Genomic DNA, 26094 nt, shown 5'->3' on the forward strand with positions numbered 1-26094 from the left:
ACAAAGTGAAGAGCTAATCTCTCACAATGTCGAGAGTATTAGAATTATCAAAACACCATCCATAGTCTCACAGGTCAAACAGGCCAAAAGCTGGAAACACCAGAGGAAATGCTCACAGCAAACAGACCTGAAAGCCAGGGCCTGGACCGGCTGACATGGCTCTGCCGCTTGCCACAGCGAGAAAGTGTAACTTTCCTGGGCCTCAACTTCCCTCCTGGCCAGCAGGAAAGTGGCAACACCACAAAGCTCATGTCTGGTCGGGGAGTATGTGAAAGGAGAATGCTTGGTGAGAGCCGTGGCACACCGCCCGTCCAACCACAGTCTGCGCCCAGTGAATGGGAATTTCCTCTACCACAGCCACACGAAGAGCTGAAGGATCTGCACAAGATGCCTGTTTATTTACCAGTCACAAACCACGTTCTGCCACAAGCAGAGAGGGTAAGAGACCCCAAGAGATGGGAATATCCCTCACCCTGCCTGGACCAGGCTTTCAAGACAAGTTGGAAAGCCCACAGCAGCTCTGCCGCTGACTCTGAATGAGCCTTTGGAAGACAACGCCATCCCAAACAACAGTTTAATTTACTTCTCTTTAAATAGCAGTGGGACAAGGTCTTGACCTCGTCTTCATAAATTCACAGCTTAGGTGGCTAAACCCCAATGATTTAGTTATGTCCCCAGCAGGCTCACCTCCACTCATGGGCAGCTTCAAGGAGAAAGGGTGCTCCCCACCCACGAGGACACCCTCTAGCACTCATCTGCCTGAAAATGCTTCCTGCCCATGGGCATGTACTCCCTGGTGCCCTCCCCATCTAAGCTCCTCTCTGGATGCTGCACGAGGCAACTTCCTCACACCCCCGTCACCACTGGCGACACCGCAGCTACCCCCGAGACTTCAAGCAGGGTGAACCTGTCTTTGCTGCCAAGCGTCCCATCAGCCCAGCTCCATCACTGATTTATGTACCCATAATTAATTAATTTATGTTTTTATTTATTTTTACAGATTCGTTTATTTTAGAGAGATAGACAGAGACAGAGATACAGAGAGAGCGCACACACACAAATGCAGGGAGATAGAACCTCCAGCAGATTCCACACTGAGTGCAGAGCACACCTCAGGGCTCAATCCCACCACCCTGAGATCATGACCTTAGCTGAAACCAAGAGTTGGATGCTTCAACGACTGAGCCACCAGGCACCCCTCTGTACCCTTAATCTTAAGAAAAGACAGACACCGCTTCTGTTAGCCACAGCCTCAGAAGCCATCTGTCACACAGCCAAAGCTTCCAGAGGGTAGGACCGGGTCTGTAACACCAGTGATGCCAGAGTATCACCACAAAACTACAATCTAGTGAGTACCAGGCTCTGCTCTAAGCTCCTAATATGGCCTTCTGCTTTGTACCCCTCACAGCCCTACGTGCTAGGTATTATCCCCAGTGCACAGAGGAGGACACTGAGGTCCATGGCTTACCCAAGGGATCTACTTTTATGTGGCAGCAGCAGGGGCCTGAACCCAAGTTTGTGACTCCAAGGCCCCTTGGTCAACTCTGCTACTCACACAGCCCCAGCACAGTCATCAAATACCTCCCTAAACCCTCATCCCTCCTGTGAAAAAGCGTGGTCTTCTCCCATTTCCCAGATGGGAAGAAAGCCGGCTTGAGCCAGATATAGTGACCTGCCCATTATGGTACAGGCCATGTCCCACCTGTTCTCTCTCCGACACCCATGTCATTCTGCACGAGGCCCCATGGGGTCCTTCATGCCTCCTGCGGAAAATTCTGGTGAGACCACAGTCTCCTGGCAGGCCTTCATCTTGACCCTGGAGGACAGGACCAGTTAGGAGAAACTGGCTAGTTTAGCCTCTTAAATGGGGTCCTACCACCCAGGAAAAACCCCTAATCTCCAGGGCATCGCCCACGTGAATTAGCTGGCTTTGTAGAGGACTCCACAAGCACCAGCCTTGCTGAGTCACTTTCTCCAAGGTGGTGGCTGAGACAAAAAGGACCCAGGAAAGAAAGGCATAAGCTGTTGTGGAACTCCAGTGCCTCGGCATCAACAATTAACGCGAGCAGCTGCCTCTGCTCACCAGGTCTGCATAGTATGTCGGGCGCACTGTTCCAAGTTCACACCCCCCATCTCTGTAACCTTCACAACAACCCCCGGAGCTCCCTGCACCATCATTACCACCTCACAGACAAGGAGACAAGGCATGAGGGGTGTGTAGAATGATGCAGCTCTGTGCTGGGGCCAACCTGGGGAGGACTCCCACAGGCTTGCTCTTCCCACTGCTGCAGAAGCAGTTGAAACAACGGGTCAGTTTGTATCATGTAGAGTGGAAAAGTCAACCATAAAAGTCATTCGATGTTTAAATGGGTTATTCCTCAAGATAAAAACAGTTCCAAAAAATAATTTCCTAGAAGTTCAACATATTCCTCCTTCCAGGTGCCTGGAGTGTGATGGAATGTTGTTAAAATAAGTTTCAGCCCATCAGCATGCCAGACAGAAACTGGAAGTAAGCTGTTCCGGGTCCCCAAAGGCTCCGTTACAACCCTAAGGAGAAAACATATAACTTTCACTGTCCCAAAGTGGTTATGTTTAAAAAAAAAAATAGGCACAGGTGGGACATTTTAAATTACAGACGTTCAATGCAGGGGCAGTAGGGGCAGAGGGGGTGTCCCCCCACTACCCCCAAATGTTTCAGCTACATATAGTGACTTAACAAAGTGACTCATCACAAGTACCTACAAGGTGACTAACAGGCAACTGACGAATGAGGAAGGTATTTGGACCACTTAACAAAACCAGCACAACTTAGAATCTTCATTATTAAGAAGAGAAAACCATTTATTAAACATTCACCAGGCACCAAACCCGCTAGGCACTGTCACACGCTCTATTCATCACAAGGCTGCCAAACTCAGTGCAGAAACTGAGGCTGAGTTAAGTCACCTAAGGTCATGTAGCACCAGAAACTGGATTCCAACCAGGTCTGACATCAAAGCCCACCCCAGCTTGCTGCAATGCTTCAGAACCTAAGCTTTGTGATGATCGATAAACTACATGCTTAACAATGTTTACACGTCTCTGTATGTTAGAATTCAGGGGAAAGGTTTTTAAAAATCACATACACAAGGGGGAAAAAATACGCTCTGGAGGCAATAATGTTCTGGATGCAGGCTGCCCAGGGTTCAAATCTTGACTCCTCCACTTACAAACTGTGTGACCTTGGACTCCTTTAACTCCCCTGTGCCCACATTTCCATGCATTAAAATGGTAGCCATAACAGACCCTATCTCCTTAGGCAAATAAAGCATTTTGCTGTTGTCATTGTTGTTTTAAGATTTTATTTATTTATTTGACAGAGAGAGAGAGAGACGGGGAGAGAGGGAACACATGCAGGGGGAGTGTGAAAGGGAGAAGCAGGCTTCCCACTGAGCAGGAAGCCTGGTGAGGATTAGATCCCAGCACCCTGGGAGCATAACCTCAGCTGAACAACTGAGCCACCCAGGTGCCCACAAATAAAACACTGAGAATCATTCCTGGCATGAGTTAAACCTCAGAAGGTGTGGGATGGTGTTACTTCTTGCTGGGCACTAGATAGGGCCAGCAGCCTCAGGCCCACTGTTTTAGCAACTCATTTGCATAAACAAAGCCCAGGCTCAGCCACTTTGTGCTCACCCAATGGTTTCTTCCTGTCAATAACCTCTCTCCTCACTCCTGCTCTGTGGCACTAAGCTCTGGGCCTCAACTTCCCATCTGTCAAATGAGGTGAGGAGCCCAGCTGATCTACCTGAGGTCCTTCCGGCTGGGCAATCTAGGATTCTTGACAACTTGGGCCCCAGAAATTTCAGAGCCTTCCTAATACAAACATTACCAGATGACACCCACTCATTTTCCTCAAATCTTCTCTTCCGTATTATGTATAAATGCCTATTTTCATGGGAAATCTTCTCCAAGATCCCAGAGCTCTATGAAGCACCCACAATAGGCTGGGCAGACATCCCCAGTGTTGAGGCTGGGGACGTGATGGTCAGAAGCTCTGACCCCCCAGGGGAGACAGACTCTAGATCAAACTGCTCTGATAAGCAGGTCCTCCCTGTTAGAGAGGATTTCAACAGAGCACAGTTGAGAGGAAGTGTAGGCATGAAACTTAGAACTTGGCCTACTGGACAGAGGGCAGTAGGACAGTGGGCTGGAGGGGTGACAGAGGGATGGAGAAAAACAGCACGATCAACAGAGGCCGGCCAAGGCAACACTGATGCTGAATGTGAGAGGGTGGGCTGGAGACACACTGTGAAAATGGCTTCACAAGCAGGAAGCAAGCCCAGCTCAGCACCAAGCAAAGGGCTGAGCAGGAACCTGCTGGGACCAGGTTGGACACTAAGGTGAGCTGAAAATGGCTGTGGGACCCGGTGCAGTCGGAATCTCACCCATGCCTCTCACAGGCTGGGTGACCCTGGACCAGTTATGCTACATCCTTTAATGTTTCCTAAAGGGTATATTCACTCCATAACCCTGAGCCATGTTCTCATTTGGGTGAGGATCCGATGGTGCCCACCATCTACAGGCATCCAATATATACAACTAGGACAGCCTGGAGGAGGGTGGGCAACGCAGGCTGGACAGGGGGTTAAGAAGGAGTCAGGAAGAAGTCATTCCCACACTTGAGGCATGGGTTGGTACTGACCAGATACACTGGGCAAGAGGCAGCGTCCTAAGACTGCTGTAAGACTAGCCGGGTCCAGGCAAAGCACCTAACAGTATGTAGATATAACCCATCTGTAAAAGGGGGGTGGGGGTGGTGGTTTCAGCTGGTTGAGCCTCTGACTCTTCGTTCTGGTGCAGGTCATGATCTCAGGGTCCTGGGATCAAGCCCCACCTGACTCTATACTCAGTGGGGAGTCTGCTTGAGGTTCTCTGTCCCTCTGCCTGGCCCATTCACCTGTGCCTGCATGTGTTCTGTGGTGCGCTCTTTATCTCTCTCTCTCTCTCAAATAAATAAATCTAAAAAAAAAAAAAAGGAAATCAGGAAGGACCGGGAGACCTGCTGTTAAGGTCCCAAAGATGTCACCCTCCTCAACTAGCCTCAGGAAATAAAGTAAGTGGATGGCCAGGAGCATCCTGGACACAGAACTTTCCAAAGTAAAGCTTTCAATTTTCGTACTGGAGAAAAGGGTGCTGTGCAAATTCAAGACAAATAAGCCGGCCAGGGTGGGGTGGGGGTGAAGGTGAGTTTGGGTGGGGTTGGCCCTGTAGGGCTCTGGCCAGTAAATGCCTACTGCCCAAGCCAGAAGCCTGGAGTCTGTGCAGCCAGTCCTACTGCTTCCTGAGGCTTCCACATCATGGCCTCACCCTGAAGCTTCCTCCTGGCAGCTCCTTACCCAGGGAGGCCACCTGTGAGCACCCCCCCCACACACACACACCCCAGCTTCTGCCCCTCCATCCAGCTGGAGGGAAGGATTCCCAAGCCTGCTCTCTCTGGTCTCTCCTGCACAGAGAGGGGTGTGTGGCCCAGGAAAGGAGGGTCCCTGAGGATAGCTGAATCTCTGGCCCGAAGACAGTGGCTTGAGAATGTGGGGTTTCTGCGCTCTAGGCACAAACGTTCCTAGAAGAAACAGGGTAGGGAGCCCCAAGGTGGAGGGGAGTCCAGTGAGTCCAGGACAGCAAATGCCAGTGGCCCCCAAGTGGAAGGGTTTCAGTGACTCCAGAGGTGAGAGTGGCCAGGGGTCAGGCCTGGAGGTGGACAAGGACCTGTGGGGTACAGGGCTGGAGATGGAAGTGATCCCAGGGTGGTCGCAGCCCCAAAATGGAGGGGTGGGGGTGGGGGGAAGGGGTCTCTGGGCCAGAAAGGAATGGTATCCTGGGGCTCCTGGGTAAAAGGCACTGGAGGTGGAGGGGGCCCAGTGGGGCCCAGGCTGTGCAGGCAGAGCCAGCTCCCCTAGGGCTGGGGAGCCCCGCGAGTCTGAGGGACAAAATTTTCCACCAAGTTCTGGAAAAGAAGCCTGTCAGCACAGGCGTCTCTCCGGGGAGCAGACGAGCCCAGTGGTGCTGGGCCCCTCGATGTCAGTAGGGCCCCACGTGCTCCCCAGGTACCGAGAAGTGGAGCGACGGCTGTGGGGCACGGGCTGTGGGGCCTGGGAGCACCCAGGCCGCCAGGAACCTGTCCCCCCGGCCCGCCTCCCGCTCCCGCGGACGCAGCAGCAGGTGGCAGCGGCCAGGAGCGCCCTAGCCTCCCTCCCTCCCTAGCGCCCCTTTCCCCCTCCTGAGCCCCTCAGTACTGGAGTCAGCGGGGCTCCAACGCCATCCCCGGGGGCCTTTGCCCGCAATCCAGAACCCCCGCCTCCCAGGAAGGTGCTACTTGCACCGCGAGTTCACTGGGTCCGCGGAAGGCGGTGGGCGGAGCAGCCAGGTGAGCGCGCGCTGCGGGGGGCAAACAGCCGCGCGCGCCTCCGCAGCCCCGCGCGCCCTCTCCCCGCCTCCTGTTCCGTCCTGTCCTGCGAGGGGGCTGGCTGCGCCCCCTGCCGGCTACCGCCGCTCTTCTGCCAGGCTGACTCCCGGACCCCCGTCCCCCGCCCAGTCCCCCGCCTCGCCGCCGCTGCTTGAGCTCCATGTTCATCCCGTTGCCGCTCCTGGGCGCCTCGCCCGCCGGCCGCGGCCCCGGTGCGGTGTGGCCGGCCCTTTTCTCTCCCCAGGGCACAGTGGAGCCGCGAGGGCAGGCCTGAGGGGATCTTCAGGTCCGCCCAGTCCCCGTGGACACCTGCCAGTGGCCTCTGTACCTGGTGGGCTCCACCCGTGGCCATCTTGGAACCACCAGGAACCCCCTTCAGAGACCAGGCGAAGCCTTCCTTGGGGAATCCAGGCTCCTGGGGCCAAAGCGAGTTTATCTTGTGTACTGCTGTGTTTATTCCTGGCCTGGCATGGATTGACAGTCGCCGAATTGTTCTATTCTGGGGTCGTCAAGGGCAGAGGAAAGAGTTCAGGGCTGGGACCCCCAGGCCTCGGGTCCACACAAGGCTTGGAGCCCTCTTGGCTGACCCTGGCAGAATGACCAAAGAGGAACCGTCAGAAACATGGATCTGCTGTGAACTGGCAGAGCAGTCAGGGACAGGAAGGGGAATGTCTCCTTCGCAGAGTATCTGGAAGCCTGCAGTGGAAGATGGATTTGTCTGAGCCATGGTCATTAGTGTTGGGCCAGGGAACCCCTGGCTTGCTTCTTCTGCCTTCATCCTAGGTCTGAAAACTCTCACAAGGTGCCTGGGTGGCTCCCTCATTACAGCATCTGTCCAGGGTCCTGGGATCCAGCCCTGCATCTGGCTCCCTGCTCAGTGGGGAGCCTGCTTCTCCTTCATCCTCTCCCTCTACTTGTGCTCTCTGTCAAATAAAATTAAAAAAAAAAAATAAATACATAAAATGTTAAGAAAAAAATGAAAAGAAAACTCTTAGCACCTATTAGTTATGATGGCAGGAGGGGTGAGAAATTCTGAAAAAAGCAATCTCTTAAGAGTTTAACACCTTTTACAGTGCTTGGTGCATAATACAAAATGCTGATGCATTTTACAAATGCTTACATTTCTGGATGGTTTTAAGGAAAAATGCTGAGTTTCCGTCAAACCCCAATATGCCTTCCCCTGCTTATTTTAGGACAACACCTAGAGAAGAGTACACACTGCCTCAGGCCTGACTTAATTAGCTATGCAATAAATAGAATTAATAAATCCACCTTTATGGTGTTCCTGGCAACTCTCCTAAGTCCTTTCCAGCCCTCATTCTGAGTCTTAGGGTTTTATTTTTATTTTTATTTTTTTAAAGATTTTATTTATTTATTTGACAGAGAGAGATCACAAGTTGGCAGAGGCAGACAGAGAGAGAGAGAGAGAGGAGGAGGAAGCAGGCTCTCTGCTCAGCAAGGAGCCAGATGCAGGGCTGGATCCCACGACACTGGGACCATGACCTAAGCTGAAGGCAGAGTAACCCACTGAGCCACCCAGGTGCCCCAAGTCTTAGGGTTTTAAAACACCACAACGACTAGCGACCATTGTTCTGAATCCAGAAGCAAAGCAAAACAAAATATAAAAACATTATGGCCCACAGATTTACATATGACACCCTCTGTCTGCCTTTTCCTCACCCTCTCCCCTGACCTGCCACCCACCTGCAGCTCCCTGCCCCAGCCCAGAGCCCTTCCCCAGGGCCCATCAGTCACTTACACCCTCACTGAGCCTAAGAATTAAAAATACAAGGAGTGAGATAAGCTATGTGTGCTCTTGCACTCCCCTCATCTGTGAGAACCTCAGTGCCTCCCAGCACCCCTCCGTAATGAGACAACTATGTTAGGGTGGCCCTTGCCAAGTCCCAGCTCTGCTGCTCACTGCTGACTGCCTTGGCAAAGCCGTCCAGCCTCCCCCACGCAGAATGAACCCCGAGATCCCCAGAATGATTCTCACCCCAGTTTTTCCTTTGAGGGCTGCAAAGCTGTTGCTGGAGGAAGACAAGCATGTGCCGTCAGTTCCCTCGGCTCAGTTCCAGGCCCAGGACTGGCTGACCCATCCTTGATGGTGTCCAGAAGCCTTTCCCGGTCTACCAGGCACATAGTACCTCCACCTCCCAGGTTGTGTGAGGATTAGAGACCAAGTAAGTGGAAGTGACAGCTAGTTGTAAAGAATTGTCGGGTTTTGTCCATTTGGGGCTTGTTTGGGGAGTTCTTGGTACCTCCCCAGTAATACGGTGTAGAGAGAGTGTGTTGGCCAGCCTGCCAATGTGAGAGGAGATGTGGGCCTCCTCTGAGAGCCCACAGAGGGACTTCACGCCTGATCTCTGAGCCTCCCAGGCCTTACTAAGCAGTAGCAGGTGACTGATAGCTGTGGAAACCACTGCTCTGCCAGCCCCATGCTGGGCCCTGGACACACCAGAATGACTGATAGCGCATAATCCCTGCCCTTGCAGATCCCCAGTCTTGAGGGGCAGATAGGCATATCACCTCATCAATCCAGCCCCATCTCCTTGCAAGGAAAATGATTCAATGACCAGATGAAGACCTCAGGAGGGTCATAAGCACGTGTCAGGATTCTTACAGATCCTCCAGCCTGTCCCTGGGGTGGGGGTGGGGGGTTGAAGTCCAAAAGGTAGGGGGATAGGAGGTGGGCACAGGATGAGGCCAGAGGCCTCTTTGCTCTGAAAAACCCTTTTGCATCTCTTCTAATGAGATATGAGGATCTAGTCTCCCAAACACACATTTTGTCCCTGGCTTTCCCACCGAGCCTCCGAATGGGAGCTCCATAAATAACTGTTGAATGGATGAATAAATGTTGTTCATAGCTGCTCCTGTACTAGAGCCATCCCAGGTGCCCTGTGCCATCCGGCTGTTTCACCCCATTACCACAGCTGAGCCCCACAACCTTCCGAGCTCACACAGTGACTTGAATTTTGCAGGTAAGTAGAGAGGTGCTGGTTGGAGAGGCTCCCTGGTCCAGGGCTTACAGCATGCTTTCCACTGTCTGGAAGCCCATGCCGAATTGCCACCCTCCCTCCCATCCTTCTTGTCTCCAGCCTCTGTTTGAGCCACCAGAGCCAGACCATCCCCCCTGGGGCAGAGGCAGATTGCACAGCCTCCATTTATTTCTAAAGAGCGTCCCCTCAGCCCAAATGGTTTCTGAAATCCACCAGAAACCTCATTATTTCTGCCTTTAGTCCTTGGAGGGTTACCTCCTTCACCACAGACACAGGAATGCTTACTTTTTGGAAACAATGCCTGGAATTTGGGGTTCTCTTGTTGTTTCTGGAAATTGAGCAATATCCTAAAAGTAACAAATAAAAAATAAAAACAGACGCAGGGGTAACCTGGGAGAGCTGGAAGTCAGGCTTCCCACAACTTCAGCCAGAGAAGACAGCCAGAGACACAGAGATGGAAGAGTATCAGAACCAGCAGAAAAGCCTTCACAAGCCTCTGCACTTGGCTGCAAGAAGTGGCCCTCAGACCCTCACAACAGAGCCATCAACTGACATTTTCCTCCCAGGTTTAGCAGGTGCACTTACTGGTTTTCTACCTGCACTAGGTTAAACTCGATGAATGCAGGGAGGCAGATGTTCTAGTAGCAACAATCTCATCCACGAGAGAAGGTGTGGCTCCAGCAGAGAAGGAAGGGAAAGAAAAGAGTGTGACATGCAGGATTTCTTTGGTCTGTTCTTTTGGTCTGTTCATGTTTGGTCTCCTTGAAAGGAGCTATCCTTAGTTACCCCCACATTCAGGCAAAGACTAGTGTAAAAAAGATGTTCACCAGTGTTATTTGTAATAGTGAAATGGACATCATGTAATTATCTGATCACAGGGGAGATTAAACAGAGAGACTCATACACAGCCATTAAAGAATGTTTATTGGAGCACAGAAGAAATGCTTAAACCATAAGAGTAATACTGAATTTTAAATAAAGTATAAGCAAAGGAAACGGAATATGCATCATTCACAGGCATGAAGAGGAAGAAACACTGAAATGAGTTTTGGAGCACACTCAGTGGTCTTCTGTCCCTATCTGTTTTGAAACAGAGTTCCCCAGGACAAGTATATGCTCTGTTTTTAAACATGAGCTAGGATGCTCGCTTGTGGGTAATCAGAAGACTTCAAGAAGCACACTAAAGCATTGGATGAGGCCCCATACCCGGAGTCCTCCTTACCAAAGCCTTTAAGGAAAGCAAGCCCCATTCTATGCTCACACTCCAAGAGATTAGGGATCCCTGCACAGCCAGGCAGCACAACAGAGCTCTGGGACAGTGGTCTGTGTGGCCCACCCTCTGCCACAGCATCTAGCAACCCTAGTGACCCTGTGACGCTCTATTATTGCCCCATTTCACAGGGAACACTTGAGCCCAGGTGGATCTGGCCCAGAATCAAAGCACTCATTCCCAGAGCATCCCAAGTAACTGGCTGGGGAAAAAATGAGTTACAGTGAAACCAACAGACCCTCAGAATTAGGGAATGCATGGCCTTGCTGGGGCAGAGGGAAAACCAGGGGGATCCTCTGTGGCCTCTGGCTTCCTAAATCTTCAGAGGGGCCAGAGGCATGGAAGGCTCTAGGTATGAAGGAAACAGAGTGCCTGGGGGCGGGGTTCGACTATACACCCCAGTGGATATTTCCAAATAGTCTTGTTTTTAAAGGTGTCATCCCATTGGCTCCTGCTGTCACCCTCAGACAGCAAGCCTGGCTTAGAAGCTGTGAGTCAGGTCCCACATGGGAGATGCACAAGGAGAGTGCAGAGGGTGGAGGGGAGAGGGGGTCCCAGCTCCTTCCCACACATGATGATCCTCTGCGGGACACCCCTCCTGGCCACATGTGAGGCTCTGTCTCTGGGCCTGAGGTCTCTGCAGGTTCACAGAACTACCTGAGGTTTTCCTCACAAATGAGCCTTGGCCCCAGCCCTGCCCTCTAACTGGAACTCCCAGACTCCCTTCTTGCTCGAATCCCTGGTCCCTCCAGCCAGTCACTCCCAACAGTACTCTAGGGGATGCTAGACCCACACCATCCCCACCCCATTTATGCTCCAAATTATGACCCTGGGCCACCTTCCCAGATACCCTTTTGCCTTGTAGGGTTACCGTACCATCCTTGGGTCCCTAGCAGGCATCCGGGGACCCACACTGAGCCGTGCACCATGGATGTGATCAAGTCCATCATCCTGGCACCTATTGCAGAGAGGAAACTGAGGGTCCAACAGAGGGACCTTCCAGCAAAAGGTTCCACAGCAGCTAAGCACAGAGGCATGATTTGAACCCAGGCCCTTCAGGTCCAGAACCCTGTTCCAGGTTGTTGTACATTATGGTGGATTCACCTCCTGTCCCTTGTGGTGGGGTTGCAGGGGGAAGAAGGCCCTGCACACAAGACTCACCACCACCACCCCAAGCCTTAGTTTGTTCACCTGTAAAATGGAGATGCCAATGTATCAAGTGCCACATCCTTGGGCTCATGGGAGGACTTGGGGTGATAAAGCCCCTGGAAAGAGGGGAAATGTAGTGGGATCTGGGAAGAGCAGGTGGGGGTGTGCATGTAGGAGGGATTATCCGCAGCATCATTCAGAGGGCACATGGACTCAGGTTCATATTCTGGGGGATGCAGAGTCCACCCAGCCTGCCTCAGCTCTCTGACAGGACCCCAAGTGGATGTCTGAGCTGAAAACATAGAAGAAGCACAAGCGATCTCCTTCAGCCCCTCCTGGGGCTTCTGCAGGCAGACCATGTAGAGTGAGGAAAGATGCCCAAGACACCTGAGTGATGATGGGGGCGGTGTATTGACACTCTTGGTGGAAGGCTCCAGATCTGAGGGGATTTGGAAGGCCCCTCTGTCTCCCCCCACATCCACCTGGCTCCGGGGAGTGAAGCTCAGCAAGGTTCAGTTGATTCTAGAATTCCTATGCAACCTTGGAGACCACCGCTGGTGTTGGACACAGACGGTGCCCCTGTTCACCCCCCTCCACGCTGCTCCCAGCTACCTCCAGGATGAACCTTTCCCAAGAGACATTCAAGGGCCCTCACAAACTCAACCCTCTCACTTCTCTATTTCCATCTCTTCCCAAATGAGGGTGCCCATCCCAGCAATATCCACGTGGAAGCTGCTGTTCACTCTGACTAACTAGAGATTCTGGGGTGGTCTGACCAGGTGACTTGGGTGAACACTACAGACGGAATAAGCACCTACCCACCATGCTATACATGTAGTCCCACTGTTCCTGCTCAGCCTGGTGGTCGGCCTCTCTTTGCAGGTTGTACAGAAGAGGAGACTGAGGCTCGAGAGGGTGAGTGGCTTGCAGAAGGCCACATGGCAGAAGCCATGACTACTGAAGAGCCAGGCAGTCTGGATCCCACCCTTGGCTCCTCCAACTTCCGCAACAGCCTCCCTCCAAAGGCCTGGAAGTTGAAGGCTCCCCACTGTACACTCTATCCTGCTTCCCAGGCCCCGGGAGGCTGTGCCTGGACACCAGCTTGCCCCAGCCTTCTGGGATCTGTAGCCAGGCCAGAAAGCCAGGCACTGCTCTGGAGAACACCACACTGTTGCCAGCAGCCATCTGCAGTGATGGGTGGAGATGGAGGCTCAGAGGTCTCTCCGGGATGAAATGCTTATTCGTTCTGCAGGAAGGGCCACACCCCTCGAGTGTGTGGTTGGATGGTTGGTGGTCATGCCTCCCTATCCCCTTGCCCTGCCCCAAGACACCACGTGACCTTGGCAAGGGCACAAGCTGGTCAGGGCCGAGCGGGGACTCACCTATTGCATTCCTGCTCCCCAGCCTACAGTTTTCCCATGGCCCCCCGAGTTGGGTGGAGCTGAGGGGCCACCAGGCAGGGAAATTCTGGGGTTTAGACAAGGAAGAGCCTTTGGATGAAGAGGGTTGCCTGCACTTGGAGGCGTCCACACACCTTCCTTCAGACTCCTGGATAATGGTCATGGCACAGGCAGGCTGGAGAGATGGAAGAGAACATCGTGAGAGGTTTCTGACCAGAGGACCAGGGCTGTGGGAGGTTTACTGTATACAGAAAAATAAAACTTATTGTCAGCATCAGGGTTTGGGCCTAGCGCAGAGTAGGATCTGGATACTATCTGTTGAATGAATGAATGTGTCCTTCAGCCTTACTTATGACCACTTTTCTTCTTAATTTTCAGCTTCATGCCAACACCCCAGCCCCCAAAAGACCTCAATGTAAGTCAACATTTCCACTATGAGGAGTCAGTGAGGTTAAGGCATAGCAGATGGGTAGGCAGTGAGTCTCCCCTGCTCACCAGCCTTGTCTAGATGAAGCCTGGGGGAAGCATGTGTGAGTTGGGGACCCAGGTTCAGTATGAGGAAGTCACCCAGATGTCCAGGTCTCTAACTACCTTCCCTGTTCAGGAAGGGCAAGTGCAGGTGGGGGGTGGGAGAGGTGAGGAGGGAGGAGCCCAAGACCACCCAGCTCCATGGAAAGAGGCTCACAATGCATCCTGGCTGGGCTCTTATATGGTGGGGGAGCTGCCAGGCAAATGCAGGCTCCCAAGGGTGGGGCATCGAGCCAGGTGTAGGTGTTGGGGAGGGACCAGAAGCAGGAGTGTGGTGCAGCGTGAAGCTAAGGGTCAGGTTTACCCCTGTTGAGATATGGGTGTCATATATCTCTGAACAATTCCCAGTCTGTGGTCACTGAGCTACAGTGAGGCCTGAGAGTTTAGGCATGGCAAGCACCCTAGCAGAAGAGTCACTGGCTGGGCTGTCCATTACCGCTGCCTTGCAGCTTGTGGTCTGTGGGAGGATGCCATGGGCATGTTTGACATTTGTGACCAAAAGGAACTGGGGCCCCAGACCAGTGAGAAGAGCTAGAGTCAAGCCCAGTGGGGGGCCAGGACTTGCTCAAGGCCGTCAGTGATCCCTGGGAGCCCTGGGGTCACTGCAGCCTGGGGTTTAGGGTACTCAGGCTGGGGCTCCTTGAAGGCTCCATCCTCCTCAGCAAAAGGAGAAGGTGCCATGAAGCCATCCCCAGGTTGGGAGAGGTCTGTCCCAGCAGGCAAGACCCACAGTTGGGGAGAGTTCCTGTGGGAGCTCTTCCCTCTGCCTTGGCATCTGTAGAAGGGAGTAGAAACCACAGGGATGGGAAGATGTGGCTCAGAACCAAGAATGTGGACAAAGAGATGATAAGGGGAAGGCCAGAACTCAGGCTAGACAGAACTGGCTGCACTGGGGCCTGTCAAGAAAGGTGGTTTTCCCCTGAATCTTTCTCCCCCTGAAATCAATAGGCCAAGCCTCATCAGCATAGGTGAATGTCCATGCCGCCCATGCTTTGGACAGTTCTCAGTGCCAACACTGGTGATCTTGAGCAGCCTTGGAGATTCTCAGCCTCTCTTTTCTCCTCTCTACAGTAGGGCTCTTTCCTTGTGACTCCAAGGCACATGGCTCTTCACACAGGGTATGAAGAGACAGATATGCTATCGTTGTCCAGCTAACAGAACATGTTGAAGTCACCAGTACATTTAAGCCTAGATGGTCCTTTGGAAGCCTAAGACCTTTTGGTTTTAGGTTTTCAGCATAGAACTTTTTTCTGGGTGGATTCTTTTTTTTTTTTTTTTCCATTTTATTTATTTTTTCAGCGTAACAGTATTCATTCTTTTTGCACAACACCCAGTGCTCCATGCAAAACGTGCCCTCCCCATTACCCACCACCTGTTCCCCCAACCTCCCAACCCTGACCCTTCAAAACCCTCAGGTTGTTTTTCAGAGTCCATAGTCTCTTATGGTTTGCCTCCCCTCCCCAATGTCCATAGCCCGCTCCCCCTCTCCCAATCCCACCTCCCCCCAGCAACCCCCAGTTTGTTTTGTGAGATTAAGAGTCATTTATGGTTTGTCTCCCTCCCAATCCCATCTTGTTTCATTTATTCTTCTCCTATCCCCCTACCCCCCCATGTTGCTTCTCCATGTCCTCATATCAGGGAGATCATATGATAGTTGTCTTTCTCCGATTGACTTATTTCACTAAGCATGATACGCTCTAGTTCCATCCACGTCGTCGCAAATGGCAAGATTTCATTTCTTTTGATGGCTGCATAGTATTCCATTGTGTATATATACCACATCTTCTTTATCCATTCATCTGTTGATGGACATCTAGGTTCTTTCCATAGTCTGGCTATTGTAGACATTGCTGCTATAAACATTCGGGTACACGTGCCCCTTCGGATCACTATGTTTGTATCTTTAGGGTAAATACCCAGTAGTGCAATTGCTGGGTCATAGGGTAGTTCTATTTTCAACATTTTGAGGAACCTCCATGCTGTTTTCCAGAGTGGTTGCATCAGCTTGCATTCCCACCAACAGTGGAGGAGGGTTCCCCTTTCTCCACATCCTCTCCAGCATCTGTCATTTCCTGACTTGTTCATTTTAGCCATTCTGACTGGTGTGAGGTGATATCTCATTGTGGTTTTGATTTGTATTTCCCTGATGCCGAGTGACGTGGAGCACTTTTTCATGTGTCTGTTGGCCATCTGGATGTCTTCTTTGCAGAAATGTCTGTTCATGTCCTCTGCCCATTTCTTGATTGGATTGTTTGTTCTTTGGGTGTTGAGTTTGCTAAGTTCCTTATAGATTTTGGATACTAGCCCTTTATCTGATATGTCGTTTGCAAATATCTTCTCCCATTCTGTCAGCTGTCTTTTGGTTTTGTTAACTGTTTCCTTTGCTGTGCAAAAGCTTTTGATCTTGATGAAATCCCAATAGTTCATTTTTGCCCTTGCTTCCCTTGCCTTTGCCGTTGTTCCTAGGAAGATGTTGCTGCAGCTGAGGTCGAAGAGGTTGCTGCCTGCATTCTCCTCAAGGATTTTGATGGATTCCTTTCTCACATTGAGGTCCTTCATCCATTTGGAGTCTATTTTCGTGTGTGGTGTAAGGAAGTGGTCCAATTTCATTTTTCTGCATGTGGCTGTCCAATTTTCTCTGGGTGGATTCTTAAGTCCCTTGTCTAGCTCAAGTTCCCAAAGAGATGGGAGGATGCAGTCTGAGCTCCAGACCCTGCTCTTCCTGGTGGTTCATGGCATTGAAGCTGACTACGTTGCCCCCCACCCAACCCCCTTGTCTACCTGCTGGAAAAGGAATCAGCCCTGTCCCTGGATGAGTCCTGCACAATGCTGGCGCTCAGAGAAGGCACAGTGCAGAATTGCGTATGTTCCCTGCTCCTATCCTTCCCAAATAGAAGCTTCTCAAACATCGCAACAATGTGATCCATCTACCAGATGGTCACGTAGGCCCAGCAGGTCCTGGATCAGCAGTTCAATAGGTGAGTGCTCACTCCATACACAGCACAAGGGGGAGCCTTCCATCTACTAGTTGTATGTCTTAGGAATGTTAAAGGACCTCTCTGAACTTCCCTTCCCTTTTCTGAAAAGTGGGGGTGCTAAGAAGATGAACCTCATAGGGCGACTATAGGAAGTCATGGGAGAAAACATGGCATGTGCTTCTCTGGGGCCCGACTTTGTAGAATGGGCTGCTGGACATGCTGGGCATCTTCATGGTTAACATTTCTCTCTCCAGGGAAGATGTGTTCAGGCTCAACCCTCACAAGCCTGTGGCCCTTCTGGGTGTATGAAAAGGAAATGGAAATCTGGAAGGTTTTCTATTTGCAAAGGACCTCTGGGATGTAATCCCAGATGTAATTACTAGATGTAATCTAGTAGGTCCTGTTTATGGTCCTTTATGTGCCTAGATCAGGGGAGACTGGGAACAGGCAGAGCAGCCCAATTGCCACTCAGTATTTGCAAAGTCTTGGTTGGGACGATTTCATTCAATCATGGATCTTAAGCACCTAGGAATGCAGGCACTCTCTAGTCACCAAGAGCAGTGAAAGGGTAAAGTAGAGACAATGTCTGGGTCTAAATTATGTCTGAGGGTCAGATAGGCACTCTTCACATCCAAAGAACACAGGTCTAGAGTTCATCAGATGCGCCATCTGTGGCCTACTCTAGGGATAAATGGATCCCCCTTTATTGGAACCATGAGGATCCACTCTAAGATCAAGGAAGAACACAATAGATCTTTGGATCCCGAAGGAGGGCCTGTTGCCTCCATAGAGCAGGGAGGGATATGACAAGGGTTGTTGCTGGGGAGGTTCGTTAAGAACCATGGATCTCCCAGAAGTCTTGATTTCCATGGGAGAACTTAAAGGGGCAGCTTCCTGTGAAGAAGCCAATGAGCCCAAGACAGCTGTGGATGGGCTGCCAGGCTCCCTGGGAAGCAGAGCCCACTGTGGGCTGAATTTGTGCCTTAAACACCCATCCCTTGGGTGGTTCATTCTTGCTCTTCCTGCCCCTTTGAATGTCAACCTCCGATGACCACCACAGCTGGGTCCAAGGAGAAACTGTGTGGGGACCAGACCACTTACCAATTGGCCTCCAATATATCCCTGATATTGGTCTGCATGGAGGATGCATGACAAGGGAAAACAACATGCCAATGGGAGGTCAGCATCCATCCAGATCAGCAGTCAGCAAGGACAGCTCCAGAGGCGTTGGAAGTAGGCTGGGGTCATTCTGTGGGGCCCACACCGAAAGAATGGTTCTGTGGGTGTAGCATGGGGAAGAAAAAGCCAGGACTCTGACTCTGCTCCACATATGACTCCCTAGCATTCTGTGTCCCATTGTGGGAACCTGGCCTGAGCAGACACTGCAGAATATTGGTCAGTCCTGGCACAGTGCCCATGCCCAGGTGAAGGGGCCTATTTGCACCTCACGTGGCATGACTGGGACCTGAACATCCATGCCCCCTTCTGTTCCGGCAGCAGGAACTTCTGCAGCTCAAGAAGGCTGAGGTGGAGGGTAAGGGGCATTGCAAGCGGAGAAGGCCATCTGGGATGGGGTTCATGGGCTGGGTATTCCTTGAAAGGCCATGAGATCTGTCCTGTTTAGGGAAAGGCACATGGAAATCCAGTGATGTCGCTGAACCTTTCCGTTTCTCCTGTCCCAGTGTCAGCTCGGTGACTCATTCAAGCTGCTGAGCCAGCCTAAGAGCATCCCATGGAGCAAGAGGAAATCCTGGCTCTGCATCTTCCCTCACCTTCAGGGTCATTGCCAGCCTCCCATTCCTCAGCTGTTCCAGAACTGGGACAGGAGCTCCCATGTCCTGTATGGGTGATGGGTCCTAAGCCCCAGCAGCAAGGCCATAAGCTTGCATGAAAATTTTCACTCCAGCTGTCCCAGTTGCCATTGAGCCCACTGCAACACCAGAGGCTTCTAGCCAACACAAGAACAAGCTGAAAGAGAAGGAGCCTGACCTCCTGGGCTTCCCTCCCAGGCTGGTGGCAGAGCAACTCACCTACATGGATGCGGTGAGCATCTGGGCCATCAGGGTAGAAGGGCAAGGCTGGCTTTTCTACTGCTCTCAGCTGCCCTGTACCTCCCTTTCCCTGGTGTGGACTCCTAGGATATGGGGCCAGATCTCAGCTGCATCCCTTACCAACCATGGAAACCCAACAGGGTTTTTAAAACTGATCTTTCACTGTCCAGCTGCAGACTGTGGAGACAGACACTGGGAAGGACTGAGGCAGAGGTAACATGTAGATGCAATGAGTCAGAACCGAGAGACCATAAATGGGAAAGCTCTGGGTGAGCAGGAGCACTTACTGGAAATGGTACCCTGCCCATTTGGGGCACCACCTATATCGTGATGGAAGCAGTGAGCATATGACTGGACATGTCCCCAAGCTCAGCCCTTCTTCAAAGGGAGCCTTTTATTGCACTCTGCTCCAGTCCTGTTTGAAGGGTTTCTTAATCTGATGAGGGACATAGACTTCTTCCACAACAATGCGTGAGGATAGTGGTGTGGTGACACCCGTCTCCAAGGAACTTCTCACCCTCTATCGTGGTGAGTCACTCTCTGGAGTCAGTTGCCAAGAAGGTTCATATGAATCAAGGACACTGTGATCCTACTCCAAGAGGGAACAGTCTGTAATTGCCATGCTGAGCTGAATTCAGATAAGACAATTGTACCCTTGTTGTGTGTTCCCAGTTCATAGTCATGTAGTTCTGCATGTTCTTCTATGGGAGAGAGGGGAGGGCTGTGCCTGAAGGTGAGCTGGAGAGCTCCCGCACCTCCATGAGTGAGATGGAGACCCTGCCCCTAGTCATCCCACAAGTGAACAAAGGGTTGGACGTCATCCAGGTTCAAACCTCCAGCCACCAGTATTCATGCCACCTTTCTGGAAAACTTGTAGTGAGGCCCTTGTAAAGGATGGAGGGGGCACACCTGTAGTAACTCCTGTGGCAAGTACAGATGTTACCTGCTTGGGGTGAGTCACCTTGAAGAAAAAAAAAGTGTTTGCTACCCTGTCAAGAGTGCTCCGAATTGAATAGAAGGGAATGGGGACTGCAACTGGTGAAAGCATGCTTGAAAAACTCTTTAGGGCTAAAAAGGTAGAATGTCCTGAGAATTGCCTCCTCATGAATAGGCTGTCTCATTTCCTTGCCTGAGGGAAGACAAGAAATCATCCAGTATTTTCCACATTGAAAATCAAGAAAACACAGAGCCTTGGATTGTATTTTATTGTTGTTGTTGTTGCTGTTAAAGTCAGTGAGCCACCATACAGTACCTCATTAGCTTCCGAGGTAGTGCCCAATTATTCATCAGTTGCGTATCACCCCCAGTGCTCATCACATCGTATGCCCTCCTTTATGCTCCTGCCCAAATTGCCCTATAGCCGCACCCACCTCCCCTCCAGCAACCCTCTGCTTATTTCTCAGGTAAGAGCCTCTTATCCTTTTTCTCCCTCTTTGGTGGCTTCCCATTCAGTTTTCCCTCCCTTCCCCTGTGATTATCAAATTGCTTCATGAATAGGTGGAACTTAAGACCCAGGCAGGGGACCACAGTGGGCTTTCTTTCAGTGATGTTATTTTGTATCTTTCCATGTTTGACTGCATTTCCCTTTTCCAGAGAAATGACCCATTCCACTGATGTGTCCTTTGTGTCTGGAGGGACGGGGGTTCTTCACTCTTGCTCAGTGAGTTGGGATCCTGAAGTGGGTGTCAGGAGAACCTCCTCTGTGTTACTGTTCCATTGGTGCCATTGTGGGGCCTCTGTTTCCTTCTTTGTGTTATCCTACCCCCCCCTTTTTTCTTAAGAGTCTATTTTGTCTGGATAGAGGTATGCCTACCCTTGTTTTCTTTTGCATCCATTTGCATGACAGATGCTTCCCCTCTGCTCAGTTTACATCTGTGTTTTGGTCTACTGGGTCAGTTCAGACAAGTGATTGAAACATGCATGTGACACGTGGTGGATGTTGGGAGACCAGGGACGTCAGAACCACCTGGACCTAACAGTCCCCTTGGCCAGCAAGGAGAGTGTGGGAATCTTTGGTCAACATATGAACGTTTATCCTGGCAAAAGTGAACCAATCTCTGCTCCATCAGTCCTCAGCCAGGGAGCAGTGGCTACCATGGACCTGACCAAGAGGCTGGGGCATGGAAGGCACTGCTGCCTTATCAAGAACTGTGTAAGAAAATACAGTATGGCTGGACATCCTAGCTCCTAGGTCAGCATAGATGTGAACAGAGCCAGGCCCAGTGGTGGCCCCAAATGTACACCTCACGGTTTCTTATTTTCCCCAGCAGATCCAAAAAGAGCAGGGAAACAGAATCCAGAGATCATAGACAATGATCCCAGGAGGACTGCAATCTTCATAAAGCATGAACCTGGAGAGCTTAAAGGGAAACTGTGTCCAGAATGTTCTGCCTGCCCTTCTTCCATTGACAAAATATCTTCCTTGGGTTTTGTGTCTTTCGCAAGAGGGACTGGATCTCTTTACATGTTTTTCCCCACTTAGTGCTGATGTAATTCCAGAGACTGAAGTCGACAACTGTCAGTTCCAAATACTGGGTCCAAACCAAAACAAACACAAGTATAAACACCGTATCCCAAAGGAAAGAAGACATAGTCCTCCTTGCTTTAGAGTGGAGAAAAACAGCCCCTCTCCTTGGCACCACATATTTCTGGAGAGTGTAAGGCATGCTCATGGACTCTCCAGTTCTGTGTTTGTTGCCTTCCTGGGAAAGGACCTGCAACCTCTCTATCGCAGGGGCTTTAAGGCTGTCTCTGCTGTTGGCTCAGATACCTGACACTGAAATAAACCTGTCCTCTGAGGAAAGTGGATTTGGAGGTGCCACATGTAGCTAGTGAAGAGGGCTGGCACTTCGTCTACCTGCCACTTTGAAAAGCTGATGACTCCTTAAGATTTTTGGATTCAGGAAGCAATAAAAGAGTCTCTACAAGTTGCACAGTACTGTAGGAAGTATAAGAACCAAGCACACTCATGGGCTAGAAGAGGAGAAAAATATAAACCTTTTAAATATATTAAATATTGCCGCCCCCACAATAAGTCATTAGTTGAGAGGAAGGGGCATTGTGCAGATGTGGCCCATGCAGCACAAGTACTCCAGCTGCTGAGGGGGAATCCTTGCTCAGTCACTGGCAATGGGGTAAGCTTGATGTTGGCTGTGGCCAGTTGTCCTGGCACTTGTGTTCTGCTGGCAGGACAGGACGTAGCTAGGGACAGAGAGACACCTGTAATCTGAACAGCAGCTTGCATTCAGGAGTCCCTGCCAGGGTTTTTCCACAGCTGGTGTCTGGCTTCTCAGCAAGGAGGCGTGAGGCTGCCCAGGGAGCCCTAGAAGAAGGATCCCAGGCGGGGCCAGCAGAAAGAGTCCACCCCAACCCTCACGCAGCTCCTGAATGGGCCTCACGTCTCATCCTCGCTGAGCCGCTCCACAGACCAGAACCAGGCCGTGAATGGATGCTGGGGCTCTAGGCAGTAATTCTCTGCCACTGCCTGGAGCAACATGATATCAGTGAGGACTCGGTATTCCTGAGCCTGGAGAGAGGCACAGGATTCACACCAAGCCTGGGTGGGGAAGCTACAGGATCAGGTGAAGGCTGAGCAGCAGGACAGGGGACTGGTCCTGGGTCTTGGCACACATGGCCACGCTCCTGCATGCAATTTCCTCTGGTTCCAAACTGTACTCAGAAGCAAATAGAATTAGCCCCTCCCTGGGATGTTCTACTTGACGCCTTTTCTAGATCCCTACTGACTCACTAGATGGGTCTTCCACCTCTTTCTTAGCATCTTATCCCAGGAAATGTGAGATGGATGGAAGGGGATGAAGCAATGGACTATTCTTCCCAAGGGTGTCTCTGATAGGGGCTGCCTCCCCCTCTCTACAGGAAGTGCCATGTATGCTCCCCTTATTCTTTTTGGAGTAGTTGATCTCATTCCCCTGTAAGGAAACAACCATTTCTCCTTAGAAATAGCAGCTGGTTAGGACTAGCACCTTACACACTCCCCTTCTTAGGCTATGTGTTGGCCAGGACACAGGAGGGGGCCGCTGAGACACTAAAAATGAGACTGGGGTCTATGGCAAGCCCTTGGGTCCAGAGAAAGGAAGATTTGTGATCCTTAAAAGGGCTCCAGGTCTGCACCCTGAAGCACAACATTCTGGGATGACATAAGGGAGCTTCAGAAGCCTCAGCAGGCAGGAGTTTACGGGTTTCTGACGTGTTTTTGATGTGCTGGGTCCTAACTTCACTCTCCACCATAGGCAAGCTCTGAGGGAGAGGCTGGGGCGCATTCACACAGAGCGCATGAAGCTTTGCTTTCTGGAAGCTCTGGTGCTTCACCAGTTTTGGGCACTCGTCTAGGTGCAGACTCCCTTCCCTCAGCACTGAGCTGTGCAAGAGACCCCTGTTCACATGGGCGGCTGTGAGGCTGTCGGGAGGAGAGGTTTCCTAAGTACACAGAGCTCAGTGCTCAGTACAATACTGTGCTCCCAGTTCACTCAGTACAATACTGTGCTCCCAGTTCACTGGACTATGGTTTTTCCTCCACGATCCTCAGGCTCACATACCTTCAGGTAGTCCTCCATTGCAGTTTCCAACATAAAGAGGTCAGTGAGGAAAGTGCCAAGGTATGGGACGACACCCTGTGTCATGAGAGGTAGGTTTGGGATGAGTCCCTGCTCTCTGGTGCCCACAGGGGCCCTCCCCTGAAAAGGCTTCAGTGTCCTGGTCCACACCAATTTCCCACATGGAAGGGCCTAGGAACCTTAGTTGCTTCCCCTCGATTCTCTTTCCTCTAACCCTCCCAGAATATCAGACTCCTCTTAATCTCCTCCAGGGCCTGCTTTTTGAAATTCAAAAATAGCAGGGTATGGAGTCCTGGGCCCCTCCCCAGCCACAAATGCATTCTCTACCCAGACTGCTAGACTACCTCATCCTGGTCACCTGGAAAGTGGAAAGAAGATATTGAGGAACTGTGGAGACAGGAGTTGGGAGCTGGAGTCGCACGCCCCACCTCTCCTGATTAGGAGGCTTCCAGCCATCAGGGAGGAGCCCCTCTCCCCTGACCTTGGAGGCCCTGTCCCTCATGCACACTCACCTTCTTCAGCAGTCCCTTCCACGCTCTCTGCAGCTGCCTCACCAGGGTGGCAAGTTTATTCGAGGGCTGCTCCTGGAGGGCCAAGGACAAGATCCTTGAGAGCAGAATAGCCTCAGTCCCCCGGCGCCCATTGTCTTTGACTTCAGACCCTAGACATCCAACATAAGTCGGCTGATACTGATGCTCCATTCTCCTAAAGTATCTCATGAGTCCTTCTAGAACAATCTCAGCTCCCCCATTCAGTCCATGTGGGACCTGGAGCTTGGAGCCTGACCTCCCTAAGATTGTTTTCTCATGGGCAGAAGGGAGAACACCAACTACTTCCTACGGTTTCCTGAGGACTCAGGATCCTATTACGATCATCATTTTTGTGGCCCCAAACCCATCCCCACTCCATCTGTGAGCAGAGGCCTGTCCTCTGGGCTGTCCACGTCCATAAGGGCACCCATGTAGACCATCTCAATGGAAACATTGAGACCTGAAGTCTAGACTAGAGAGTCTGGATGGGCAACACCAGCTTGATCCAGCCCCAGGGGGAATCCTCTACCCAGGCTGTCAGCACATTCATGCCAAAGGCTTCTGCTCCCCGAGGAATGCTTCAGGTCATTCGCTACTTCATCCACACATGATCATGCCTCCTCACACCCATCCTCTCCTTCTAGCCCTGCACTTTCCATGCTACCTTGATGAGTAGTTTCCTGCCCTGGGGTTGTCATCTCTACAGAGCTTTGTGAATGTGTGAGAGCTCTTCCTGAAGAGAGGGAAAGAAGTTAGGCTCAGGGGAGACATAACGTGGCAGGGTAGAGTGCGAGTCCTTTTTCTTGGAGAAACCCCACATGTCCAATGGGCTGGCTGAGGGTTTTCTCTGGGCTCCTCTGAGCACTGAGGTCTTTGTAGGACATGGGAGGGAGTTCTCCTGGGCGTCCTCCTGGGCGTCCCTTCCCCGCTTAATTGAACAGCTCGGTTTGGGTGGGGTTTTGGTTGAACCATGGGCAGAGAGGTCAGTGGCTGCCAAGTCACCGCGTGGAAATATGGAATTCAGCTCAGCCCACAGTAGGGCATGGAGGAAATTGGATTTCTCCAGCAGGAGGCAGGGTGGCCTGTTCCCAGGAAGGCTGAGAGAAGCAGCCCCAGGCCCAGGTCCTTTGGTCAGGGTTTGCTGCCTCCCAGGAGGTCCAAGCTGACTGAGGGGGAAAAGGACAGGCCTGTGGGAGATCCCCCCTCCATCCTGGTCCCTCCCTGGAGAGAAGCCTACTCACCTGGAAACGTTGTCCCATGTCCTCTTCAGGTGGTGAATGGAGACACTCTGCAGAGCTGTGAGGATGGCATGCAGGGAGCAGAAGTTCCCCAGAATCTGGCAGGCCAGGGGGAGGGGAGAGGAGGAGCTGTCAGTGGGAGAGCAGGAGCCCTAGATGCTCGAGAGCCTCAGTGCCCCCCTCAGTTTATGGACACCCCCCCCCCGGATGAAGCTGATGACCATGGAGCTGCAGAAGGGCACAGGGCAGCCCCAAAGAGGAACACTGCTGGAGAGAGGGAGGATGTTCCTTCACTGCAAAGAAGGAGTCACGTAGGAACTGAGCGTCCCAATGTTGGGCCATGTGAGTGAAGGTCAGCATACCCCTGGGAAGAAGAGCCTAGGGACCACAGGTCTTAGAGCAGGGTCTTTAGCCCTGAGAAGGGAGAAAGACAGAAGAGTAGTTCCCGAGGCTCCGGAGAGTCTCAGGGAGTGGGGCCTCCCATACCATACCTTGGCCACCCGGATCCAGTGGTCCACCACCATGGCCCTGTCCTGGGCTGTCATGCTTGGGTTTCCAAGGCACGTGGTGATGATGCAGCTGGCCACAGCATTAAACTGGGCGATGGTGGCCCAGACTGTCGGTGCTAGGTGCTTGTTGTCAGGCCTGTTCCTCCGGGACCAGATGGAGCCCAGGCACTGATGGGGCACTACCTTCTTGAACAGCTCCTAGGGGACAGGCGGAGGTTTTTTGAGCCACACACATGTTCACACATGCAAGACTCATGTCCTCGGGAGGTGTCCCAGGTCAGAGCGGGAGATCAGGAGGCTGCGAATGTGGCCTGAGACTGCTTAGAGAGCCTGGATTTCATGCCACTCTTTTTCTCTGAGAGAAGTCATTGCCAGTTGCCTAAGGAACCAAGAGAGGCAAGGGAAGAGAGGAAGGCATGTGCA

The 26094-nt window shown here is 51.7% G+C and overlaps 2 protein-coding genes across 4 annotated transcripts in view; one reads left to right on the forward strand and one right to left on the reverse strand.

Moving 5' to 3' along the window:
* The window catches only part of LOC123926558 (flowering-promoting factor 1-like protein 2), a 345288-nt gene that overhangs the window by 139103 nt on the left and 180091 nt on the right, over positions 1-26094 (forward strand). The gene's annotated exons all lie outside the window — the stretch shown is intronic.
* On the reverse strand, positions 21664-25787 carry LOC123927166 (ral guanine nucleotide dissociation stimulator-like). Of its 3 annotated transcripts, XR_006815356.1 has the most exons (5): positions 25654-25787; positions 25166-25260; positions 23907-23978; positions 22219-23451; positions 21664-22021 (listed from the first exon to the last, which is right to left on the reverse strand). XR_006815356.1 is itself a non-coding variant. In XM_045981672.1 (4 exons), exons 1-4 carry the CDS (start codon positions 24111-24113, stop codon positions 21937-21939), a joined length of 495 nt encoding a protein of 164 aa, XP_045837628.1. In that variant the 5' UTR covers positions 24114-24115; the 3' UTR covers positions 21664-21936. The 3 variants fall into 3 exon arrangements, 2 of the variants coding, with proteins under 2 accessions (XP_045837628.1, XP_045837629.1); XM_045981672.1 differs by lacking the exons at positions 25166-25260; positions 25654-25787 and having other exon boundaries at positions 22219-22346; positions 23377-23451; positions 23907-24115; XM_045981673.1 differs by lacking the exons at positions 25166-25260; positions 25654-25787 and having other exon boundaries at positions 22219-22346; positions 23907-24115.

The sequence above is a fragment of the Meles meles genome, chromosome 16 (genome assembly GCF_922984935.1).
Source record: "Meles meles chromosome 16, mMelMel3.1 paternal haplotype, whole genome shotgun sequence".
Classification (NCBI taxonomy): Eukaryota; Metazoa; Chordata; class Mammalia; order Carnivora; family Mustelidae; genus Meles; species Meles meles.